The sequence below is a fragment of the Dermacentor variabilis genome, chromosome 4 (assembly GCF_050947875.1).
Source record: "Dermacentor variabilis isolate Ectoservices chromosome 4, ASM5094787v1, whole genome shotgun sequence".
In the NCBI taxonomy this organism is placed as follows: Eukaryota; Metazoa; Arthropoda; class Arachnida; order Ixodida; family Ixodidae; genus Dermacentor; species Dermacentor variabilis.
This window is the reverse complement of record NC_134571.1, coordinates 37,267,989-37,286,211: the sequence shown is the minus strand read 5'-3', so window position 1 is coordinate 37,286,211 and position 18,223 is coordinate 37,267,989. Positions and strand designations below refer to the sequence as shown.

The window sequence follows — 18,223 nt, the reverse complement described above, 5'->3', positions numbered from 1 at the left end:
ACACACATTAGGTTTCACGAGCTGTCAGGGATGGCAAATACAAGAGATATGAATATGGCCGGTTGTTCGAACATCGACATATTGAACAAACAGAGCAGACAGATAAGACCAAGAAAAGATGTGTTGTTGTCTTCCCTTAGTTAGTGTACGTGTTGTCTTCTTTCCTTATTCCTCGCTGTCTGCACTGTTTGTTCAATATGTCGATAACAGATACTTAAGCGGACAAAAGTAACAGAATGAGCAGAACTAACGCAATGCACTGATTATTTGATTTTTCATCGTCAATCAAATACGAACTTTTGACTGGGTATATACATTTCAGTAGCCAAAGACATTAATCTTTAACGCAACCGTTCAAATAAATTAAGATTTAAACAATCAAAACATGAATAAAGGGGCCACATTATTACAGAATGTAGACAGGTTACATGTTATGTTATAAATGCTACTGATATTGTTTCACTCTTGTGTAAGAGCAGTTTCTAGGTTTAACTATTGTAGGCCACCATACAGGTAACAGAACACAGCAGTCATACTGCAGTGACCAAATTTTGTTACACGCTTCACAGCCTCTGTGCAGTTGTTAGCTATTTGTTGTTTTTCTCTATGTTAATGCCTCTACTTCAGGTAAAACCACCTTCAGGTTCTTACAGCGTAAAATGACGTACATTTCTTCCCCGCCTTCTTGAATTGCCGGCTTTTAAGAAGACAGGCATGCCACTTGCAATGTTACTCATCGTTATTTTTTTCTTTACTGTTCTTCCTTCTTCAGTTTCATGATTTCGCTCCGACACCGAATGAGACTTTGTAACTCCATTATTTAGCTCCAATTCATCATGGCTAATAATGGCAAGATTTTAACACATGTCCCGGGCCGTGCGTAAAACATGAATTTGTGATTTGCTGCAAGGGAGCCCCGGTGAAACTTAACTACCTCAACTCACTCTGCTAACGTGTCTGCACACGCAACGGTAGCCAAGTGTTTATAGCGTCGCACTTCTCAGCTTGAGGTCACGGGTGCGATCCCGGCAGCGGCAGCCGCAATTCGATCCGAGAACGAAAGGCAGAAACGCTCATGTACTTAGATTCAGGAGCAGCTTAAAGAACCTCAGGTTGTCTGTATTCATACGGCGTCCCCCACAACGGGCTGCCTCATGATCGTAGGGTGGTTATGGCACGTGAAACCCCGGAGATTAAGTAATATTTATGAATATGTGTTCACTCTAATGTCATTGTTGTGGCATTGTGTTTGTTGGTGATGTAGAAAAAAAGTAATTGTTAAGCCCCTCAAGCAAGCTTCTGTCTGGGAATGAAATATATACTGTAGCTAGTGTTTTCAAAGCAAAGAAGTGCTGTGTCCGAGAAGGCAACGTGTAATCCTATGCAATGTGTTCTATGACTGCTGCTAGATGAATATTGTTTTTTACACAGTTCAGATTACACAGATCTCTTATTGCAGGGCAGTTACGCGGGCAACGCATTCGGCTTCCGGCTGAATACGCTTCCGAAGCTGCTGGAGACACGCTCGAACAAGCCACGCATGACACTTCTTCATTTCCTAGTCGAAATCGCTGAGAAGGAGCAGGCGCAGACGCTGTCGTTCACAAAGGATCTCCGACATCTTGCCCAGTGCTCCAGGTACGTGGGTGCATTCCAGCTGGTGGCCGTGTGCTTTTAGGAACTGAAAGTTTTGGTCACTTGAGCAAATGAGCGGAGTGTGTAGAATAGAGGCAGCGATAACTTAAATAAAATATAGCTCAGTGTATTGTAAAAAAAAAAAGAACACAAGCTCAAACATATTGCAATGTATTTGTCTTGCAAGGCCCTTAAATTGCTTCCGGTCTTCAACCGTAATGGCTTTAGCCGGAACTGTCTGCCATCAGTTCCGTAATTTTCTGTTTCAATTAGCAATGCTAGCAGGTCCAGTGCGTGGGACCAGTGCGGACGCGAGCATGTACGTGTGCCCAGCGAAAACAATAACTACTGCTTTGTCATGTGTAGAACTTCGAGGCAGTCTGATATTGGACATTTATGGAGGCAAAGCACATGCTAGGTGAAAATGAGCGGTTAATCGAGGGCACGTGCACTGCTGTAACTGAAACAATGATTGATTCCTTGGAACACCTGTGGCGATTCCATAATGCGCCGAGATGGCTGTTCAAAAATTTTTTTATTACGATAACACTTGCATAGACACTCGAGGCGAATTTTCGTCGTCACCGTAATTTTCCACGTTAAGTACAAATGCGATAAATATGAGCGGCTCGCGCACCGCATAATGCGGGGTGTGAGGGCAAGCGTGCGAAGGTGAGCCTAGAAGAACGGTGCCTTGGGTCGTGCTGAAAGTGGGCGCACTTAATAAATATTGGAGGTCACGTGACCAAGCGCTCGTTAAACAAAGCACTGCTGGGCTCGAGGGCAACGGCCCTCGAGCCCAGCAACGGCAACGGCCCCTCTAGCCCGGAAGGAGGGGGGTAGGAGAGCGCGCGTTTCTTTCTCTGGTTAGACCGCGGCTGCGCATCGATGTACACGCGGATGACCGCATATGTGGCCCGCGCTCCGAATATTCGAGGTTATTTGCGGCGGGTGCCATGGATCAAGGGCGAGCCTAGATCGCTGCTGTCTTCCCGCGTGGCTAGTGTTCAAGGCTGTTAGCGCGAGAACTTTCATGCTTAGTTAGTAAGTAAATGCTTAGGGCAATTTATCGACCAATACAACTACATATTTTACTTCTGTAACTGCCCGATCCTTTGCTATCGCTATCAATGCTTCGCATTTCGAGCACAACTGCGACTTTAGTATTCTTTCTCGGCCCTTTCTATGCTTTTCTGGAAAAATTATTGAGGCGAATCATTTTGTAAACTACATTAGGATGTATAACAAACATCTTCAACAAAACCTAGGTTCTTTATCATTTAGCTTGTTTACATTCGTTCTAGTGAATGCAAGAAATGTCCTAAATGCAGCAGCCTTATTGTTTGTCACTTACAGGCTGTCCCTGGATGGCATGCGGGCAGAACTGAAACAGCTGTCTACTGGCATTGAAAAGCTCGAGAGGCATCTTCCTCAAGGCGACGCTGACTTCAAGCAACACTTCGGAGCCTTTGTCACTGTATGAACGCGTACTCTGCATGTAGCATATGACAGAACTTGCGTTCGCCTGGGATTCAATACAGGTTGACTAAAGAAAACGGAAATTTGCTCTAAGACTTCACATGTGACAAGTAGTTTTCAGATTTGCGTGTGAAATTTTATCCCCGTATTACATTCGGGTACCAAAGTTCTTAGCACGTTTAAGTCTGTTTTGGGCTTATGTAAGCAAAAATCACATATTTCGTATTCTAGTATGCAGGTAAATTGGTTAATTTCTTCAACCCTAAAATTACTTCATTCTTATAGTCAACTTACACGCGGGCTTTCTTGATAATTTTGGCAGCGCTGCGCGAATAGTGTGAACTGTGTTGCGATATCAGCTACAGTCATCTAATCCGAAGTGATTTAACACAGCAGATTATTGGACCTAGAATGTACTTTGAGAATAGATTACATGTACATCCCGTTGAGCAAGTTGCAAGCCATTGCATCCCAGACACATCTGCATAAATATTCGGAAGTAATTTGTTTTTGTTGGTATGTTGGATTGTTTTCACAAACGAGTGTAGCATAACCTTATCAATAAGAAGCCGCATCACAGGTAATTATACGGTGTGAGCGATTGGTCCGGTGGTATAAAAAGTATTTACACTTTGACTATACCCGCTGGTACTAGTTTTCGCAAATTATGTAATAAATGATGGCACATAGGTAGTCACTGTATCATCACCATGATTGCCGTTGCCTTCATCATCCTATTGTCAGTCTACTGCAAAACAGTCTCTCCCGGAGATATTTAGCTACTTATTTCTTGTGTCAACCTAGCAGATTTTCCCTAATTGCATTACTATATTTATTCTTTTATGAAACTCGACTGCGGTTTCTTTGTCTCATTATCCGTTGTCACTCTGATACACGTCTGGCTATCTGTTACAGCCTTTATATGATGTGCTGCTCGCTGTTTTTCATTTTCCCCCAACGAGTCTAGCAGTGTAGTGCTTGGCTCTGGGCTTTCAAGGGGCTAGAAACTCATTGCTCTCTGATGGACGTTCGTGCAGATGGCCAAGGCGCAGCTGAGTGAACTTTCTTCGAGCTTCGACAAAATTGGGCAACTCTCGCGGAGGCTCGCTGAGCACTTCTGCGAGGAGGAGAGTCGCTTTTCTGTCGAAGAGTGCCTGCACATCTTCAACAACTTTTGCGAAAAGGTCAAGCTGGCGCAAAAGGTAAGCCATAGTCGCTTGGCGCAATCCCTAACAGTCTCTGGAGCAGGGCAGCTTAACAGTCCTGTGTGGTTCAGTGTAGATGTTACATGTAAGCAGAGCAACACGGCAGTATCCCGAGTCTTTGACTACCCATAGAATATCGCCCACTCTCCCTTTTCTATGAGATGTAACTTTCATGAATTAGACCGAGAAAATGCCCATCCCTGCAAAGACCAACACCTTAGCTGTGAACTGCAGTTATATTTAGCAGCTCTGCACTGATGATTCTTTTTACATATTTTGCTTTATCTGCTTGCCTATCCAAAACGTTCCTGAGCACCGCTGAAAAAGACAGCACACTTGAGTGATGTATATGAACACTGTATATAAACTTATTGGTATATTCTGTGAGGAGGAGGGGGTTGAGTTGCCAGATGTCAATTTCTTTGCGGGGCTGAGAGAGGAAACGTCAATGAAATACTTAAGCGTTCTTCAAACATCGAATTTGATAAACTTGTTCGATAAACGATGCTATTTCGAGGAGGTTTCGGTTTCTGTTCCAGTGGAGGTTGCACATTTTCGAAAGACATATCAACGTTGCTTTTCATATGTCCGCTGGAAGGATGGCTGCTGGATAAAGTTCAATTCAGGATTTTGTCGTCTTTTCTGCGCTGCAGGAGAATGAAGAGCGCAGGCAGCTGGAAGAACGAGCAGAAAAGCTGAAAATCACGCGGATGGGCACGGACCAGGGCAAGCCAGGTACGTTAGCCAAAAATTGTGTTCAGTCATCGCGAAGGCTGGTTTAATAGAAGATTTTGTGCAAGAATATCGCCAAATTTTGCTGCTAGAATGACATACGTTTTGTACTACTGCAGGATTATAAGCCTGTTTGATTTTATGCAAGATCTAACGTTTAGGTTTTACATTAACAATATATTTAGGTTATAGTACAAATTTATTTTGGTTGCTCTATCGAGACCTCTGACCCCGCATCTTGACCATATGCATGGACATGCCTTCTTTTCAGAGGAGCAAAGAAAAAACTATCAACTAGTTGGGGTTAACTGTAAAGCAGGTTATAGTTGTCAGTATGCGTAAGACGAAGTTTTAGCTCTGGGAAAACATATACTTCCCTGTTAAAACACTTTTAGAAAGCAGAAATGATCTGGTTACACAAGTGCTGTCTGAGTGAACTTTGTACATACAAATGTTGGTGAAGGGTAAGTTCTGCTGACTGTTGGAAAGAATTCTATTTAGGGCCTCTAAGTTGTAATGTAAATAGCCAAAGATGAAAAAAAAGCTAAGCACAAGTTCCTTAAGTTCGCGCCAAGAATAGATATCAAAACTCCATCGTAAACTATCAGGTTGTCTGAAGCACACAATTTTGACCTTATTGGTTTACAGCTTATATGAAACTGTTACATTATTTAGCGGAAGTTCTATGAAAGTCCTACTCACAAGTTGGTGGTATAATTCGGTTCACTGCAAAATATACCAACTTTGTCAGCTTTAGATCTCCAAAAGACTCAGTTTACAGAATTGTAAAGTTGATGTTTATTGCTTAGTGACGGTTTTGTATACTTTATAATTCATTAATTAAAACCAATTTTAGATCATCGCAATTAAAAAAAGCATTCATGGTTTTAAATTGATTATCTTTCAATAACTGATAGATATATTAACTGTTTCCTTTAAATCGAACAAGCTTCATCAAAATTAATTCATTGGATGTTGAACATAAATATTTTTGTTTCCATGTCATTCGGTAGGAGCTGGTGGAATAAAGCTTTCTCCTATGAATCATACTCCGCTGATTGTCTGATGGAGAAGGATAACTTACCAGTTATCAGGATCATAATTCGGGCCGAAAACTGCGGTTTTGCATTTCTCTCAAGCTTACAGTGGTGCATTAGTGGCATCATTTTGTTAGAGTACAGAGCAGAAAGCTCAGTAGGCTACTGGCAGCTGTTTATGCATGAAGATTTTTCATTATTGCTAAGTATATAACGAAATGAAACGGAAATAAATAAATGAAGTAGCTTGCGTATTTGTACACATTACGAAGAGGTTCGAGACGGGGCGTTTGAATCGTGTATCTCATATTCAGTTGGTCAAATGAAAGGTGTGCACACATCTGATGCAATCCGTCTTGTTTACATTTTTCTGATTTCACCTGCTTTCTTTTAGACGGCATTGCCTACGTCATAATGCTGACAAACTCGCTTCACATAAACTGGAAGCAATTACCGATTTCTGATAAAATAATCTTTATTGTGACTTTCTGAACAAAATATGTAAAATTTGTGGCTGTATGCCTGTATAGAGAAGTCAAAGTCGCTGTCAGTAGCCTCTTTTTCATAATACAGAACTGAATTGCAGTGTGATCAAATGCTAATTTCGTGCCAAAGCATAAGAAATGCATAGATGCATCATATTTAATAAATATTCCTTGAATTTTCACTGTAATGGTAAAAGAATCGGGGTAAATAGTCATTAAGATGTGAAATTTGCACCGGAATTGGCCTACTATTGCTTGGATGATTTATCATTTTCTTTCCATGATCATTACCAGCTTTCTTATAGCATAACACACTTCATTCAAGCATCTAATAGCAAACCATACTGCATTTTCAAATCCTTAGGTGCAAGACATTTTCATTACGGCCCTATGCAGCCTTAAAACATAAGTATGACAACTAAAACATTACCGACCGCCCAACTTTGGTTTGCTGTCGGACCCTCTTTCCCATCTGGATAATCCAATGGAGCTTTGAAGAGGAGCAACCATTCCGCTAAGGTCTGACAGCCAGAATTTCAATTCTGGTTAACAAATTTCTTTGCAGCAATTTAGATTATATTGAGCTTTCCAGAGGTTTGGTTAGTTGCGGGGCCAATGCAATGTGGACACTTGCAGCAAGCAAGCTCGCGTGACAGCTTGAGCTAGAAAGGTAAGACTGACATCCACCACCAATGTATGAAGTCACATAATACGTAGGGTTCAAGCCTAGTTCCCTTACACTGTGCACAATTTCCCGCTTATAGCAGGACATTTCAACTGTAGGTACTCCAGTTAGAATGTATTTACAACTTAACTAAGTTGTCTAGAACTGATAAAGAACAGCCTGGAATTTGCTAGATGGATACTGCGCAACATCCGTAAAATTACATTTGCCCATTTAGGCATAAAAAGGACTTTTAACCTCTCCTTAGCAGCTCTTTTTCAAGGAGATATACTGTAATAAATCTGAGATCACTGAATTGCAGAGAAAGGAAATACTATTTGATTTATAGAGGGTCTAGGTCATTCATTAGCTGTAGAATAAATCAATTACCCCTTTAATGATGGTATATATAAATACCGGAAGGAAACTTTTATTTTCTATCTAAATGTACAAAATACATTTCAAATAAGCATAACCTACTCAACAAAGCAAAAGTATTTTGCCTTAGCTTTTTCAGCAATAAGGGCAAACACTAGGAACAAACTGGAGGTGGCCTTCACCGCAAGCCTCCAATGTTTGGAATTTCTACAGACAGTTGTTGTTATATGTGAACCGTAGGTGTACATTTCATTTACATTACGTGTGTGGCACCACTGCAGCTGGAGGTACTGCATCCGCCTATCTCCCCTGACCATAGTTTCGAAAGAAAGCGAGTCGCATGTGGAACTTCATTTGCCTCGTCCTGTGTTCTTGTTCTGAACCTGCAAATGACACTCAATGCCTGTCATTCAGTGTTGGCTAAATACATTTATCCAGGAACTTCGTACTCAATACCGAAACGCGAGAAAAAAAATTCTGGTATCTTGCCTGTAGGCAAAACTTGATATTTGCCTTTAGTGTCCCGTTAACTTGTTAATCGCTTGAAGTTTAGGCGAAATGGGTGGTTCCTGTCTTAAAATTCTGCACTCATATGCGTTTGTAATAGTTTCGATGTTTAAGTGACTCCTCCTTCTATTGAAGCAGTACACCAAAGCAACACGCCATCTGAGATGACGATGAAAACCAATGTCCATCCGAAATTGCAAAGGTGATTTCTTGAGATTGCTATTTTTTGTCTTAACTTCATTGTATTACCTCAACGCAGACTTTAATGCAAACTATGTAACTTTTCCCTCTTTTTTTGTGAACGTAAAGAAGCACAACTGTTCGACTATTCAGTCGACAGGTAGAGCTTTGTGATCAGCGAGGTTACAATTTCTAATGGATACTTAAGTTAAACACGTATCGGTAACCATTGCGGAACGCACACATGACATAGGAAATTCTTATGCCAAAAAGCACTACAGTGACAATTCAGGCTTAACTGGAATATGTAAATCTGTTTCTACGCAAGTATCAACACAGTGAGCTGCATTGCCACTTGGATGTCCAGCGCCTTGTTCTTGTTCATAGAACAAGGTGTCCCTTGTCGGTGCAAACGCCGTAACTGGCCTGGTTAGGGGCAGCGGTGGCTTGGCCAGATCTGCTCCATCTGCATTACATGTGCATTAAGTCGCAGGGCCTCTCAGTGAGGCCACAGGGGTCCAGTTTGAAGCAATATGTGGGCATAGTTTGTCCTCACCCTTTATTAACGAAACATGGGGTGGGGGGGGCGTCAGCATCAAGTTTTGTATTGTTACTGCCATCTAATGACAGGCATTTCTCGCTAGTGATGTCTGCTAACGTGTTTAATGACATTGGGCTGATGGTGCATTGCTTTTGACCCCCAGGACTCAGTTCGAGCGACTGAGCTTAATTCAAATGTTGAGGCGAAGAGATTGTGGTCAGCGGTTTCAGTGGTTAGCAGATATATGCATGCAGTCTGCCATGTCTTGTAATTAGGCTATATGGTTTGCGGCTTACCAGGTTGTGAACATTTACTCAGACGTGGTGTACATTTTTTAGCGCAGAAATTATGCTTACACTTTCAAGTATGTTAATTGCTCATCATTTCTTGCAACTAGAATCACAATTGAACCTATCGTCACCGTGTTAAGCTAAAACCACCGGATACATTAATTTTTTTATCATAAAGACAGCGAAATTTTGCACAAGTGTGTGCCCCCTTCAAGCATCGTTGCTTCGTACCTGCTCCATCATACCTAATGAACACACTTGTTAGTTTTTTGTGCAATTTGTGTAGTTAAAACTAGGGGTCAGACATTTGTCGCTGTTCCAGCCTACTGTAATTAGAGTAGCATATTTGAGGCATATTAGGTTCTCCAAGCATAATCTCACTAAACTCATGAATTTAATTTGGTGGGATAATAATTTGCAGCTCCTTAAATCAAATATTATGTCTAACTCTGTATATATAGAGGAAGGAAGAAAAACTACGCACAGAATTTCAATCTACGATGGACACTTCCTTACCTGGTAGCCAACCCTTTCGACGACTTTTTTCTAGCCACAAAACTTTTTTGGGGAAGTTTAATGTTCCACCCAACGTAGCCGCGATGTGGTAATGTATCGTTTAGGGGCAGCTAAATTGTTAGAGGAGGAGGTTGGAGGAAGCTAAATTGAAGGCCTATTCTGGCAAGCTGTGTAAGCTTTCTTAGTGAAGTGTTATGGGAGACGGCACCAAAACTGGCGTCTTCATTTGAAGACCACAAAGCACTAATTTCTTTACAAATCCAAATCGTGAGAAGCACGATAAATGCGGAGATTTCAATCCACTTACCATTAATGATGACCAAGTATTGCGTGCGGTGTCTTGGCCGTTTAACAGATATGGTTGCCAAGTGCAGTGAAAGTTTACTTAACACCAATAAAATGATCATTATTCATAGTAAATTTAATTAAATATCTATACTTAGTCTGTTTCTAGTAGTTTGGAATTAAAAAAAATTATGCGCTTAGTGGCCTTAACTAAAGTGCATGCTCTTTTTTTTGCTGTTCCCTGCAACACTGCCGTAGGGAAACTCGCACATCTTTCTGCAATATGTACGCAATTCAGCCTCCTCCGACCAAGAGGTAGCCTTCTAACTGGTGCTGTGCCACGTCATGGCTACTTTAGAGGGCATAGTAGGCATTCCTATACATCTAACTTTCGTGATAATGAAAGAGTTATCGAAGGATTCGGCTGAAAAAATTCTAGCTAGCGATAGAATGAGTGAAACCATGAAAACAGTATGTGCAATAATAGTGATGATGATAGTGATGATGATAATGATGATAATAATCATAATATGCAACTAACCAGTATTACTAAAATAGGTATTACTAGACCTTTCTTTAAAAGCGATAGCTAAAATGTCAATGCTCTACGACTGCTATAATAAAAGTTCTCAGTGGATGTTCGAGAAGGCTTCCCGAAACCGTGGAGCATCGGTCGCAGTTTACGGTATCAGTTTGTTTGGAGTCTCTGGAGCATGTGGTACTACAAGGGTTTGGCTATTGGCCACTATGTTTGAAAGATGGATGACACAGGAAAAAATATATTGTCATTTAACTAGTGTTACAGGGTGGAGTTAAGTTAGTGAATGGCTGGATAATAGAACTAATGCTTTTTGTGCCATTTTTTGACTTTACTGAAGCATTTACTAGATGGCATCTACATATTCATTATAACTACATCATTAGGCTAGAAATGTAACCTTGGGGAACAAATTAATAACGAGATTAGTAAATAATGAAAAGGATGTTAGGCATTGTTCCTAAACACGTATGAGATAATGAGATAGTGGTAATGCAATTGGATCATGCTTTCTTTTACCAAACTTTGTGCCGCTATATTGCACTACTCACCAGAGAAAGCAAGTAATCTACAAAATGATTACATTAAACGTGATCACGTTGCGTGTAGGTTTAGTAAAACAACGTTGCTAATGCCTTCCTGAAAGAGTGTTTAGTGAGAGTGCTTTGAGTGCGGTGAAAGCAATTATATTAGGCATTCATCACACATAACACGAAGCAATATTTTCTTTATTTGTTTGCCACATGAAAAAAATAAAAATAACGAATTTGTAGTTGTTGCTTTGTGCCTGGCTTAGCGAATTCTCAAGCCTTCACTGCTGCTTCTGTGTGACACTTGAAAACATGCAGCAATGATCACTTCAATCTGCTGCTGTTTTACTCCTTTTTTGCATTTGATGTTCATGTTGTTCATATTGTGAAGCTGTCTGTTGTGTCTCCCAGCAGACGCAAAGCCATCACAGTCTTTCCAGCTTCTGATGCAGCTGCTTCAAAGAAACGTATGACGCTAACAGTAACCTTTTTGGTTGGTGAAGGGTACTTCCTGCATGGCTGCACGCTCATATTGTTCCTGACGCTTGCTATGCACGATCTCTTATGCCTTGCTTACATTTTCTTCACAAATACTCACCAATCCTCACCCCACTGTCTTAGCGCCATGAAAGAAAGCAACACAAGTGCACAACGCGGCATGGGAAGTAAAAAAAGAACGCATGACTAGGAGATTGTTTGAATGACAGTAACTCAATGTAACATTGGCAGCCATTTAGAACTAAGGTTATTCTAAATAATTTGCTGTTAGATTTGTAGTTAGCACTCCGTTGCTCTCGTGAAGGAAGCGAGTTGGTTGACAAAATACAATAAGACGTGAGAGCTCCTATACAGGTACATCAATTGTCTAATTACTAGTGTTATAGGGAATTAACCAGTGCTTCCACAGTCACAATTCCAGCAGAAAAGTACAGATTGAGATGTCAAACCTTTTATACTTCACATTACAAAAGAGAGAACATGTGGGCCCTGCTCATCATTCCTCTTCAGTATTATGGCAGTCTTTCTGAATGCTTTAAACGTTCTCCACACAAAAAGTTTCTTAACATTTTTTAGTAGTACTGTACTATGGTATGATATGTCCAGATAGAACCTACCATCCACTCAGTTTTTGTGGTCAGTATTCAGGTTAGGTTGCTGGTTATGCAGCTCTAGCTCGGTCAATAATTTGCTTACGCGTGCTTGTAGAACCGAGAAGTGAATCACAACTTATTTACCAGTAAAATAACTGAATAAATTTTTTGCTGGTTATCTTTCTTTTAATTAATTAGAGTGGCCATTTACATTGACATTACACCTTTCTCTTACAAGCGAACGTTTGTCGTCAAAACTATCTACCCACATCGATTGCTTTAGAAGAGGTGCAGAAATTTGTTGAAGAAAGTTCTCTGCAATACGCAAACTCCCATCACTTGCAAGTGTGCGGAAGCCGACGACACAGACATGGACACCTGGGAGTGGCAGCGACAAAAATGCAGCAAGAAAAATTTGGCAATGAATGCGGACGTAGAGTTGTAGCTGTAATTTAAGCTTGGTTGCCTGGGGCTTGCTATTGCATGCCGCCATCTCAGACGTAAGTAAGGAGAGGAAGCGCATGGAGACAGTAGAGGAACACGGATGCAATGTTCGATGTGGAGTGTCCGGCAGAGAAGATCGGTCACCGGCCAGCGCTATCGGCTGATGTCACAACAGCAACTCCAGGCGGAGCAAGGTGTGGGACACCAAGTGGCGGTGACAGAGATTCGTACCCTGGCAGTGGCCATGGTAACTGGCTGAAAATATAACCTCTCAGCATTACTGCATTTCAGATATTTCAATCAAAATGCTTCCACAGTTGCACGTAGCTGATGGCGTATTGTAGATATATACTAATAAGGTTTGAAATATGACGTTCCAAGCATGCGTAGCAGGATAAGAGGGACGCTGTGGCATATCGTTTTAGAATAAGTTGCAGAATAATAACCTTGCGTTCTTTAGCCTGCTCTCAAATCTAAGTACATGAGTGTTCTTGCGTTCCGGTACTGTCAAAACATGGTCATCGGGATTAAAAATTGTTATTGCTTGTTTGGAGACAGGATATCATAGCCACTGAGCAACGCCTCTGAATCTTCCTACTGTTTTTTTTGACAGATGCTTGCAGGTTGTGTCTGGTATAAAATGCCGTGATTGGTCTCATTTTGACCCTGGCAATGATTTGCAGCGCAGGCAAGAGAATCATGTTTTGAATTTTATACCGAGACTCGTGTTCTTGTAAAAGCGCTGAACATGTGCCACATTGAAATAAGGATGCCCGTAGTGACCGTAGTTCATCAACACTTAAAATATAATTTTGAAATTACATTTTGATATGTCATTTTATAATGTGGACGTACGTAACGACCGTAGTTGATCAACAATTACATTGGTTGCAATGAACACGAAAGCAGTTCCAATTATTTACACAAGCTATATTTTTGTGCACAAAAAGCGCCTTCAAAGTTGCTAGCGTAATAGTAGCATGAACAATTTGCATCAACAATGCTGAGCAGCAGGTCATAACTGATTCAGGCTGACCTCTAAGCTTTTACATCATAAATCTCTCTCTGCTCAACAGAAAATCATTTTAACGACGAATAAGGCACGTATATCGAGAAAGGCTACGTGAGTTTGTGGCACTGGCTATGACCCGCAAAGGAGTGGTGTTCCCTGTGTTGGCTTATGCTTTTAATATATATATATATATATATATATATATATATATATATATATATAAACACACAAACCAGTAACAGCCATGCGATGAAAATCCGCAATGAGTTGCGGCCCTAGCAATTTGAGTGATAACACGACGGCTTCTTGTATTGATGCAAGATAAAATTATCCCTGTACCATAATTAAAAAAAAGCATTCTGATTATATGTTGGTCTCCTAAATGATTGAATATGAAAATTTCACTTATATTAAAGACTTTGAGCCAAATTATTAGATTGATTTCCACCATTTTAAGTGTAACATTGACATTCAATTACAGTCGTAGATGGGTTTAAATTCGATTGATTTTCAATAGCAGACACTTTACGGCCAGTGCACTCATCAATTTATTAAATTTCTGGTCAAAATTTCCGGAGTCCTCCACTACGGCGTGCCTCATAATCAGAAAGTGGTTTTGGCACGTAAAACCCCAAATATTATTAATTTATTAAATTTCTGTAAATCATATTTTTAGCTTTTGTCTACAAGTCACTGAGCTAACCTGAAGTTGTACGTTCCGAAATGCATAAAATGCCCAAGGGCCTCATTTAATTTGTGGCCATTTTTTAAACGGAATTATTTTGAGGGGCCGCACATACCTTAAATGCAGGTAAGTTTTCATTCATCAGCAAAGCATAATTCATTTGAATAGGTTGCCATTTAGCTGGCTCATTGTCAAGACGCCCCGCCCCGTAGAAGTAAAGAAAAATGAAGCGCTTGCTAAGGCATTTACATGTCAGTACTGCAGACTTTATGTACAAAAAGCACGTGACAAAACTGACATGTTATTGGAGTGTGCTGTTATATGGTAAAGAATGTTACAAGATTAGTTTTATTCAGGCAGAATTCGCGCGATTAGATTATTCAAGTTACTTCTTAGTTGTAAAAACGCCATGGGCTGTTAAGTAAAGCATTCTTTAAGTGCACAGAACTTGCCATGTAAACATGCTATTTTGTTTACAACCTGCCAAAACATTTATCCCGCTGGTAGTCAAGGCATGCATGCCCGAAGGTTGTAAACGACTATGACTTAGCCGCGATGGTCCAGTGGCCATGACTTCATGATTTTGAGCATGATTGTTGCTTACAGAATGTAGTGCACCCAAAAACAACAATGTGCTGAGATTTGAGGGCATGCTAAAAATTTCAATTCAACAGTATGCAGCATTAGGGTGAGCCTCATGAGGCCAAGTTGCAGATTTCGGACATTATTCACTAAAACGATCATGCAGTGCATATATATGAACAAAACGATCAAACAATCCTCCAATTAAGCAGACAGAAAATAAATTATTGAATTTGAAAATGAATCATTACTCAGAAACCAATCAATCGCTCGTCCTGATTTTTCAGATGTTTTCAGCCTGAAACTTCCCTCAAAATAATGCTGGTGCTGAGAGTTGTGTGCTCTCCCGTAAAGCTGACTGTGCTCCCCTGTCTTCGCATATACGAAGAAAATATGAAAGAATTCCTACTTTTAGCGCCACATGTCTACACTTGGCAACACAGAAGTAGTGTTTGAGGCACGGTTTGTTTGGCTTTCCATTTGCATACACATTTGAACAAACTAAATCTTGCAGGTGTAAAAAACTTAAAAGGTGATCGAGGTGTACGATTGTTAATCCTTGCCCACCGGACGGAACACACCAAGACATGCCAATAAGCTCTGACGCTCTTCAGCAATCATATTTTTGAGAAACATTGAATATACACATAAATTTCGTACGTATGAGCAAGACCATTATGCTCTGCTGACCAACTTCTCTGGCTTCTTGTTTAGAATATGATACACTCTTCTCTGTCAGTGTCCAAGCATAAGTCTGCTGGACGATGCCCAAAAGCTGGTCAAGAAGTAAAGTGCATAAAGCTGTTGCTTTAGGGCTTTGTGCTGGTTTGGTGAATGATTGCGAAATCGCATAGTTCAAGTTGGACGGACCAGTGGCCACTGATGAAAGCTCTGCGCAGTTGACTCTGCAATTTAATTGTCTGCGGTGCAACAACAATATGCGAGGCTTATTTGCGGTGGCCTATAGCAATTTAATGGTCGTGCGAGTATGGGCTGAAACAGTTCACAAGGCCGTCAGACACGAATGCTCGTACCTAAACATAGCGACGCAGTTTTGCTTCAATATGACTGGCAAAAGTGAGAGCCTGCGATGAGTCTCCTTGCAAAAGAACGGTGTCAGTCGCCTCTCAGCGGTTTTATGTGTCTCGGTTGTCTGGCAAGGCCTGGTGAAACGTGAGTTTTTGGTGAACTGAAGCGCCAGCAGAATTTTGGCTATAGTAATTACTATGTGATTAGTACAATTACTACACGAGGCATGGAACTTTTCTTGACGTATATTATGGCGAGATCGATGGTTCTATGACTGTACACAGTTTTGAGAGCGCAGTGAACTGCGCTGTCTTTTTGCATGCTGGTCATGACATATTAGTGGGCGCGTATTTGTCGTTCCTTTCTTTAGTGGAAATTGCACGTTTGTGTACGTGGGGCAAATGTACGGGTAACTGAGGTTCCTTGAGTATGCATGCAACTAGGGTGCATGCCACCATGAGTTACAGTAGAAGTTGAAAAGCTTCTTGCTTTTTTTTAGTGCTAGAAATATACCAGTGGTACGATTAGCAGTGGTACTGCTGCATATAGGGTGTAGTTGGTACATGCTAGCACATTGGGATGCATGCATCTTGCATGTCTGCGTGCTAACAAGAGGGAGCGAGTGAAAGTAGCAGGGATTTAAAAAAAAAATAGTGCGAATTGCAGGTGGTACTGTAAGTGAATTGTGAATTGCGTTATTTTTTAAAATAGTAGGCAAATTAGAGGACGTGGCATACGACTAGCATTGTGAGGCAAATAGAATCTCTTGCCCTGGCACGTATACACAAAGGCTCAAAGAAAAGCGTGCAGCTATTTGAACTTGCACCACTAACACGTCGTTTGCGTTTACGTATTCCGTAGAGCAAACCCAAATAAGTGTAGAAAATAATTCATGATCGAAAAGCAGGATTAGAAACAGACTCCGCTCAACTGACACAAAGAGAACTGAAAATATATTTGTCGGTAAAGATTCAGGAGTCATGCTGCACTAATACATGTTCACCAGTCTTTAACTTAAGTATGATGTGTCAACAAAAACTTCTTGCTGGAAGAGATCGTGAGCTAGGTGACAGAAATATATATTCAGCAATTCTTAAAGTATACTGCGTCGACAAACCTTTGGTCTCGTAACATTTTTAGCACCGTAATCTAGAACGCTCCTCTTCTCTATGCTTCACAACTGACAGTGGACAGCGGCCTCTCAACTCAGCTTGAGGCGCTCACTGCGTTTCAACGGCGCTCTAAATTTGTCTGGGTTAAAATTTTTGTAACCACGTGCCCTTGGAGTCTTCTCAAATACACTGGATTAAAGCTGTCTCTCAAGAAACTTCTCAGCGAATCTCCAAGGAGCGTTATTGAAGCTCTGTCGCTGCTTCAATTGAGGGGTGGCGCTGTGCTCTACTTGAAGTTCAACTGCGAGCCGAGGGCCGCTTCCGTATGAGGCGGCTAGTACAAATGTCGCTCGCTTCGTTCGTATGCTACGTCCTCGGAATGGTGTTATATGAGGCTGGGATTCAGGGCCAACGTTTCCACGTTCCGATAAAAATTCGTTTCCTTGTTTCTGTTCTCACAGGACACGCAAAGAAGCCGGCTGCCTCCTTTGTAGAGGAGGAGTGCATCGTCGACCGCCTGCTTGCTGAAATACGTCAGGGAAGCTTCAAGCTACGCAAGACCCCCGCTTGACGCAGCGCGTACGACGGCGGGCACAGCAGACTCAAATTTATTGCTTCAAGGTTTTAAACAAATAAACGTTATATTCTAATTGATTTGTATATTTAACTTCGATTTTTCTTTTGGTGTCAGATTTATCTAATAAATGCTACCTCAGTATTTCACTAGAGGAGAAAAAATACGTGGTACTGGAGATTAAACTGCAACATGCTTCTTTTAAGCTACTATGTGATTGCATAACTTCCCCTGCAAATTGTGTTCCAAAAGTTCAAGGCGGACATGGAAATCGCTGGAGGGGTTGTAATGACAGTGCGTCGCCGCTATGGTCACCGAAGCTGGACGGCTCTAAGGGTTCGTAGGTACTATCTATGCTTGCTCGTTTTGGGGTTCTGTAGAATCCTTCGAAATGCAGCTTTATGTTAAACGCGTTGAAACAGTGCCCTAATGCATTCTGCTGACCCCACCGGCGCGATTGTATCCAACAGAGAGCGCTCGATGATAGGTGGTGTTATAGTGAATCGGTACCCAAATGGGGGGGGGGGGGGGTGATGGCCAGATCACATGGGAAGCCTGAAATAGGCAACCGACCATTGATTATACTGTCTGGTGACAGGAGTTTATTATGTAGTTCAGAGAAATGGTCATTGACGAGGAATGGTATAGCAACATAGGGAGTGACCATGAACGCATTATTTTGCAAATGGGAT

The 18,223-nt window shown here is 41.2% G+C and overlaps 1 protein-coding gene across 13 annotated transcripts in view; it reads left to right on the top strand.

Annotated features, from left to right (window-relative positions):
* LOC142578939 (inverted formin-2-like) overlaps positions 1-17,611 on the top strand; it is a 68,357-nt gene extending 50,746 nt beyond the window's left edge. For 2 of the 13 annotated variants that reach the window (XM_075688652.1, XM_075688657.1), the window contains exons 11-17: positions 1,460-1,638; positions 2,992-3,112; positions 4,152-4,316; positions 4,973-5,054; positions 8,258-8,324; positions 11,414-11,469; positions 17,419-17,611. In XM_075688652.1, coding sequence (XP_075544767.1) covers positions 1,460-1,638; positions 2,992-3,112; positions 4,152-4,316; positions 4,973-5,054; positions 8,258-8,324; positions 11,414-11,469; positions 17,419-17,528 — 780 coding nt within the window. In that variant the 3' untranslated portion in view covers positions 17,529-17,611. Of the gene's footprint in view, positions 1-1,459; positions 1,639-2,991; positions 3,113-4,151; positions 4,317-4,972; positions 5,055-6,937; positions 7,045-8,257; positions 8,325-11,413; positions 11,496-17,418 lie in introns of those variants that run through there. The other 11 variants (XM_075688655.1, XM_075688653.1, XM_075688654.1 and 8 more) reach the window with 11 other exon arrangements.
* The last annotated feature ends 612 nt before the right edge of the window (positions 17,612-18,223 follow it).